This window comes from Podarcis cretensis, assembly GCF_951804945.1.
Source record: "Podarcis cretensis genome assembly, chromosome: 2".
Classification (NCBI taxonomy): Eukaryota; Metazoa; Chordata; class Lepidosauria; order Squamata; family Lacertidae; genus Podarcis; species Podarcis cretensis.
In genome coordinates, this window is record NC_137171.1 from 122,771,944 (window position 1) to 122,779,727 (window position 7,784).

The 7,784-nt window shown below is 45.0% G+C and overlaps 1 protein-coding gene across 1 annotated transcript; it reads left to right on the forward strand.

The window, feature by feature from the left end:
- Positions 1–261: 261 nt before the first annotated feature.
- Positions 262–7,066, forward strand: LOC307210973 (uncharacterized protein; the record flags this gene model as incomplete). The annotated part of the gene is made up of 6 exons (XM_079967172.1): positions 262–1,857; positions 2,622–2,748; positions 2,868–2,971; positions 3,068–3,194; positions 4,464–4,553; positions 5,444–7,066. The coding sequence occupies 6 exons, from the start codon at positions 262–264 to the stop codon at positions 6,019–6,021; spliced, it is 2,622 nt and encodes an 873-aa protein (XP_079823298.1). The 3' UTR covers positions 6,022–7,066.
- Positions 7,067–7,784: the final 718 nt, after the last annotated feature.

The window sequence follows — 7,784 nt, forward strand, 5'->3', positions numbered from 1 at the left end:
GGCTCTGGCTGACTAATAATAATAATAATAATAATAATAATAATAATAATAATTTATGTATACCCTGCCCATCTGGCTGAGTTTCCCCAGCCACTCTGGGCAGCTCCCAACAGAATATTAAAATTATAATTAAACAGGTGCTTCTATTGAAAAGCAGTGATTGATTGATTTTCTCTCTCTTTCTCCTCCCTCTCCCCACCCCCCCACCAAAAAAAAAACTAGGCTCGGCTGGATTCCTTCACAGTGACTGCCTCTTACGCAATGGGCAACCTGCAGAATAAGATGGAGAGGACAAACGAAAGGAACTGGTTGGGACCACAGTTCAGCATACAAGGGGTGTGGAGCAGTTCCCAAAACCCCACTGAAGAATCTCCACTGCAGCCTTCCCAAGAGGATCTTTTGGAGCGGGAGGATGAGAATTTCGTTCTGGCACTGGAAAGCAGTATGGAGGAAGAGAAGGAACTGTCCAGTTCTGACACGCTGAACTTGCCACTTCCGGCGCAAGCACATTGTGGCCAAGTTCCCCTGAACAGCGCCCCAGGCGAGGTCCCAAAGCTGCGTAGAAGCAGGCGCCTCCTAAGTCAGTCCTCCTCCACGTCCCTTGAGCCAGAGGACGCCACCGCTATGGAGCCACCAGCAAAAAGGCAGAGGATCTCTTTCGTGTGGAGATACTTCACGACAACAAGCAAATTTGTGGTCCAATGCCGTGTCTGCCATAGGGCCGTTCGCCTTGGGAGGCCTGATGGTTGCCAACTGGTGGGAACCACTGCAATGCACAGTCACATGATGAGAAAGCACAGAGACGTCCTTGACAAGGCGTCGGAAAGTGGCAAGACTGCATCTTCCAGGCCTCGAACGCGGTCTGTCTCGGGCACTTTTGGATCTCACTCCGCTCTTAACAAACCAGCAGGAAGTGGCCAGATGATACCCTCCAGGCCTCACACTCGGTCCATGTCACACAGTTCTAGATTGCAGTCCACTCCACTGACCTGTGTGGCATGCCAGCCAATGGAATTCACTTTGCTAGAGGGCAACAGCAGCCAAGATTTTGAGTCCAGGGATGTCAACGCTGTGCTGGTACAGCAGGACTCTGCAAGGGAAAGGGCACTACCAGAACTCAAGGAAGGAGGAGCGTCTGGTTTCAAAAGGCCCCAAAAGAACCAACTTCAAAAGGTTGCAGCCAACATGGAACCATCAGCCCATCGTGGGAAAACGTCTTTTGCGTGGAAACTCTTCGCCAAGGATGCCAATAGCAAATTTGCAGTCCATTGGAGTCTGGGCCATCAGACTGTTAGTCTTGGGAAGCCCAGTGGTTGCCAGCAGGTGGGAACCACCGCGATGCACAGAGATGTGGCCGACAAGGCCCAAAGAAGCAGCAATACAACACGCTCCTTCCCTCCTAGGCAGAAAGAAAAGGCAAATGACCGGCTCTGTGGAGGAAAGTTGGAAGAGCTAAACTCTGTGGATACTGACGCAGGGAAAAGAGCTCCTCACACCGTCCAGGCGAGGGGCAGTGTGACAGCCTCAAAGAGAACCGCACAGGAGATCCTGGGTGAGGAGGACGCCCTCAGCTCAGACGCTCGGCGCCAACGTTTCAGGCATTTCCGCTACCAGGAGGCCGAGGGGCCCCGAGAGGTTTGCAGCCAATTCTACCGCCTTTGCCAACAGTGGCTGAAGCCGAGGAGACGCACCAAGGCTCAGATGCTGGACCTGGTGATCCTGGAGCAGTTCCTGGCTGCCCTCCCCCCGGAGATGCAGAGCTGGGTCAAAGATTGTGGGCCGGAGACCAGCGCCGAAGCAGTGGCCCTGGCTGAAGGTTTTCTCATGAGCCAAGCGGAAGACCAGAAGCAGGCTGAGGTGAGAGACTGTTTTGCTTTGGTAATTCCAAGGCCCTAATCCTTTCGTTGTATTTGGATTCACTGCCTTAGGAAGTGCCGATCAATCTTCTAGCTGATAAATTAGACCCTCTCAGGTGCTGAGATCAGCAGATGGGGCCCTCTTGGTAGTTCCTGCACCCTCAGAGGTTGGGTGGGTGGCAGAAGGCCTTCTCTGTGGTGGCCCCTAAGCTGTGGCACTCCTTCCCCACAGAGGTACATCTGGTACCTACATTATACAGCTTCCAGCGAATGCTGATGACGCTCGTTTTTACCCTGGCTTTTAGGACTCGCCTTACTTCTATGAATCCAAGTTTTGAATTGTTTTTAGTATAGTGTTTTAATGCTGCAACCTGCCCTGGGACCCTAGAGTGAAAGGGAGGGTAAATAATAATTATTAATAATGATGATGATAATACCGTATTGGCCCGAATATAAGCTGTTCCCTTCCTCGCTTTCTCCCTTCCTGGCCTTGGGGGAGAGGACGTGGGACTACGTATGGGACAGGCACTGCTTTGCTGTGCTCCTGGCTGCATACTGGATAATTTTTGTAAGGGCGCTTTAACTTTTCACAGTTGGAATTTTTTTTGGGGGGGGGGAAGTGTGGCTTATATACAGGCCAATACGGTAATAATAACTTAATACTTGAACATTTATTCATCTTGCGTTATTTAATGGCACCCCTGGCCTTTTCCTGACCTGTTTCCTGTCTTTCCCCCCATTTCCTTGCATGGGCTCCTATCTCAGGTGCAGGAGATGTCCTCCAAACCAACCTCACGTTTCATGGAGGCAGAGGACAACCTGTTGGATGCCACCGAGAGGCCACTGTTCAGGGAGATCAAGCAGGAGGCTGACACGGGCACCACCTGTCTGGGTAAGGACCATAACGGAGCAGGCTTCAACATGGTCTCTCCTTCTCTTGAATATGCCTGGATCCTGTGGTTAAATTACGGAGCCTAAAATGCCTCCCCGTTTTCTTTGTCTTCTCCGTAGGACGTCCAACAACGTTTTGTGATAGCAGGATGGCTCCAGAGGTTCCTTCTAGGCCTCCTCCTCTTTGTGGTGGACTGGAAATGGCTTCTGCTCAGTTGGAACAGGTACGGGGTGGGTGGAATTGTTGGGGAGATGGGCAGGGGACCACCCAGGACCCTTCTTCAAGAGGTGCGGGATTTGATGGGACATCCTTCTTTCAGGCGCCCGTGTCCCTCGAGGAGGTGGATGTGCATTTCAAAGAGGACGAATGGGCTCTGCTGGATCCGGACCAGAGAGCGCTGCACAAAGAAGTCATGGAGGAGAATTATGCGAGTCTGGTGTTTCTAGGTAAGGCTGCTCCTTGGTTTTGGCCGATAGATCCTGAAAGCAAGAATGGTTGCTGCTCTTTGTATGCAGCAGTGCATTGTGGAAACGTCACAGCATGTGACAGTGGCTGACAGGGCCTTTAGTGTGGCAGTCTCCACCCTGCGGAACTCCCTGCCTTCTTTCAGACATCTACATAGCTGTCAACTTTTCCCTTTTCTTGCGAGGAATCCTATTCAGATTAAGGGAATTTCCCTTTAAAAAAGGGAAACGTTGACAGCTATGCGTCTCTTAAAAACTTTACTTTTTAGTCACATCTTTACAATATGGATTTCCCCTCCCCTTCAGCCAGCTAGTATCTGTTGCTGTTTTACTGATGTTTGCAAACACGTTTTACAGATATTTATTTATTTATATTATTTTAAAGTTTATTTATACTTTTCAAATCCATACATTTCATTAATTTCACAATCATTTTAACATTTCAAAGTCTGGCTTCCTTCCCCCTCTTTCTGCCGATCCTTAAATTTATTTTTTAATACCTTCTGCATATCCAAACTCATTTAATTATCTACTTTAAATATAAACTCGAAAGAAACTGCAGGTTATTGCAGTAATCCTGCCAATGTTTTTATCTGCTTGCAATTTATCTGTAAATATTCACTAAACCATTTCCATTCTTCTATAAAAAGTTTATCTTGATTTCTTATTCTTCCGGTAAATTTCGCCATTTCTGCATATTCCATAAGTTTTTGCATCCTTGCTATTGTAGTCGCATACATAAATAAATTTCTATACAATTTAGGTAGTTCCGTCGCTAAATTCCCAAAAGAGAAGCTTCTGGGTTTTTCGTTGTTGTTTTTTTACAAAGGTTATTTTGAACATCCTCTTCAATTCATTATATATCATTTCCCAGTAAGCTTACTGGCTTGCCATTTTACAGATATTTATTGACTGATTTAATTGAATTTATGCCACGAGCTGCCTTGATATATGCTATGAAAGTGCAAATCAAAAAAATTCAAATAAATAAATATTCAGTTAAATAAGCTCTGGCCCCGTCCAAGCTATACATTTAAGGCAGCGTTATAACATTACCCAGACCTATGGGTATTAATTAATCTATGACCTGTAAAAGTGTGGGGACTATTATTTTAATTAGGTTGTCTGTCAGTATCCTCTTTACTATGTTTTTGTCATTGATGCTGTGTAATGTGTTTTAACGTTGTACGACGCTCTAATAAAGGGCAGTATATAAATTTAATAAATAATATCTTCTTTCTCTGAAAAAAGGACTACCAGTTTCCAGATCTGACATCGCTTTGCAGAAAGAATGGGAAAATGCATTCCTTGAGGGCTCTGAAGAAGAGGAGACATTAGCAGGTAGGTGATTAATTGACATGGGACTCCTGCATTTTTGGCCTAGCAAGCTATGCAGACACCTGGCAGACTTTTTGATTTCTGTGTGGCCAGACTCCCATGCCCTCCTTAATTAAACTCGGCACTAGAAATAGGCAGGGCCTTTTTAGTAGCGTATCCTGCACTCTGGAATTCAATTCTGAAAGATATACAACGGGGGCTCCCCTCAGTTTAAGAAAATCTTTATAAAAACTCACCTGTTTTCTCTTAACTGTAACCGAATGCTGAAGAGGTAGCTCTCTACCCTGGCCTTGAGACACATTTTGAGAGCCTGCCCCTTTCCCAGGACTGTAATATTTTTATCCTTTTTAAAATTACGGATTTTAGATTGTTGTAAACCACCCCAGGACCCGTTGGCAGAGGGTGCGTCATAGATTTACTTTATGCTACTTATTTTACATTATTTAGCGCTTGATTATAGAAAAACCTCAAAGCAAGGCACAAAGCAACTACAGCTATTCCCCTGCAGAAATCAAGGGTAAATTCAAATAATTTAAAATAGTAATAAACTACAAACACATCGGTATTCTAGATATCTGGGTAGACTTATCGGAGCAAAAATGTTTTTTGCAGGCGCCAAAAAGAGTAGAGCGAAGGCAGTTGTCTCATATCAATATGCAGGGAGTTCAAAAGTATAGAGACTGCCATACTAAAATACCAATTTCCTACAAATGCAGAACACATGTGGCATGTGTAACAGTATCAGTTATTATTTCCTTTTCACCATGAGAGGCTGTTTGATGGAATTGAAAGGGATCTGCCTCCCCACTTAATATTTTCTGCTTTCTTTGATTTCATTGAGTTTCCTTCCTGATTTGAGGACCTGTTCCTGATTTCTCTCTCGATTCTTTCAGGTGATGGGAGTGATAGTAATGAAGAAAACAGTCCTCAAAGAAAGAAAACTGAACAAAAGCAGAAGAAGTGCTTGACTTCTGTAGGGACTGGCTTCCGTGAAGTTCCAATACTGGCAGAACGTCATGCAGGAAACAAAAGGAATATTGAGAATGGAGAGAGACTGTTGATGTGCTCAGAGTGTGGAAAGGGTTTCATTGGCTGGATGAACCTTACTAAACATCAGAGAATCCACATGGGAGAAAAACCACATGGATATTCAGAGAACAAGAAGCCATTCTCTCGCAGCTCAGACCAGAGATTCCATGTTGGCACAAAGCCGTATAAATGCTCAGAGTGTGGAAAGAGCTTTGTTCAGAGCACGTACCTGAGAGTGCATGAAAGAATTCACACAGGGGAGAAGCCGTACAAATGCTTCGAGTGCGGAAAGAGCTTCGGCTGGAGTGGAAACCTGAACAGGCACCACAGAATCCACACAGGGGAGAAGCCGTATCAATGTTCCCAGTGTCAGAAGAGTTTCCGTCACAGATCAAGCCTTAAACTTCACCAGAGAATTCACGGAGGCGAACGCACTTTATAAACATCGAGGTTTTTGTGGAATACACACGTTAATTCGCATTACAAAACTTGCACTTGGGAGAAACTCAACGGCTAAGAGCAGGCATAGGCAAACTCGGCCCTCCAGCTGTTTTGGGACTACACTTCCCATCATCCCTGACCACTGGTCCTGTTAACTAGGGATGATGGGAGTTGTAGTTCCAAAATACCTGGGGGGCCAAGTTTGCCTATGCCTGGATAGTGGAGCGTGGATATTCTGGTATCCCTTCAGGGGAAAGCACATGAATAATTACAGCAACCTTCACAATCTGGCGCCCTCCAAATGTTTTGGACTACAATTCTCATCGGCCGCGTGCATCACAGCCGCTGGGTTCCCCCAAAGAACATGGGTGGTGTTTTGTGTTTTGTAGCAAAAATCCACCTTCCCACCAAAATACAGAACAACCACATAGGATTTGCACCAGCCTGGAGCTATGATACTTTTGAATATTCATTTATCACTGTCCCGTTGTGTTTGAAAGGAACTGTTGGATAGCACTTTGACTGACTTGTTTATTTCTAGAGTCACGTTTTCCCCTCATTATGACTTACTGGCATTGCATTGCAGTAGGATGTGAGGTTTTTCATCGTTTCTGCAGCTCCTGCAGTGCAGAAAGGCGAGCCTACTAAACCACAAATGCAATGCACTGAGCTATTTCTGCTTAGTTTTGTACATAGCACACACATTTTGATAAATAGTGACCTTTTGCGTTGCCTTGGCGACATTTGAAAATAGGTCTTGGAGATGCCAGTTTTGGGTGGATGCCTTTGGGATATCTAGACTGGATTTGAACACATCAAAGAAGAGTTTCAGTTAAACATGTTGTAAATTTAAACAGGGAAATCCGGGAGGGAAAGATGGGACTCCACAGCGCCATCTGGTGGCACAGTGTTATATTGCATACACAGCACTTTCTTTATCAGTCCTTAATGTGATGAGCACTATGTATATAATGTGTTGTGTGTATTCTTATTTTGTTACCATTTGTATTCGTTATATAAGGTTATTTTTTATCTTTTGAATTTGCAAATAAATGGTTTTTTTAAATGAAACAAATTTTTTGGGGGGGGGAAATTGTGTGACCAGAGGCCTGGCTTTCTTTTAGCTAGTGATTTAAACTCCACAACTTAAAGCCTTTGAAAAGCACAGCAGCTTGAGGCAGCCGTAGTTCTGAATCACAGTTTCTGGGATTCATGGGTTGGGAGAATTGTTGCATTCAGGTCCTGCATTTGGGCTTCCCATTAAAGGGATAGCTCCCATTCACACCATACCTTTAAAACACTATTACAAAGTTGGAAGGGACCATAAGGAATCTCAGCTAAAGCATCCATGACAGCAACTCTTTGGTTCAGAGTCCTTCACTTCACATTGCTTTAAACAAATGTGCAGGAATTAATGCAGGCTTATATGGTTCTCCTAGAGGACATAGGACCTCGCTACAGTGGTACCTCAGGTAAAGTACTTAATTCGTTCCGGAGGTCCGTTCTTAACCTGAAACGGTTCTTAACCTGAAGCACCACTTTAGCTAATGGAGCTTCCTGCTGCTGCCATTTCTCTTCTTATCCTGGGGCAAAGTTCTTAACCTGAGGTACTATTTCTGGGTTAGCGGAGTCTGTAACCTGAAGCGTATGTAACCTGAGGTACCACTGTACTTCTTTAAAAGTGAAAGCTGCTGCCGCTGCTTTGGTGAGCACTCATAGTCGAATAAGATTGTCTTCCATAAACATGGTTCTAACAGTGGGTCT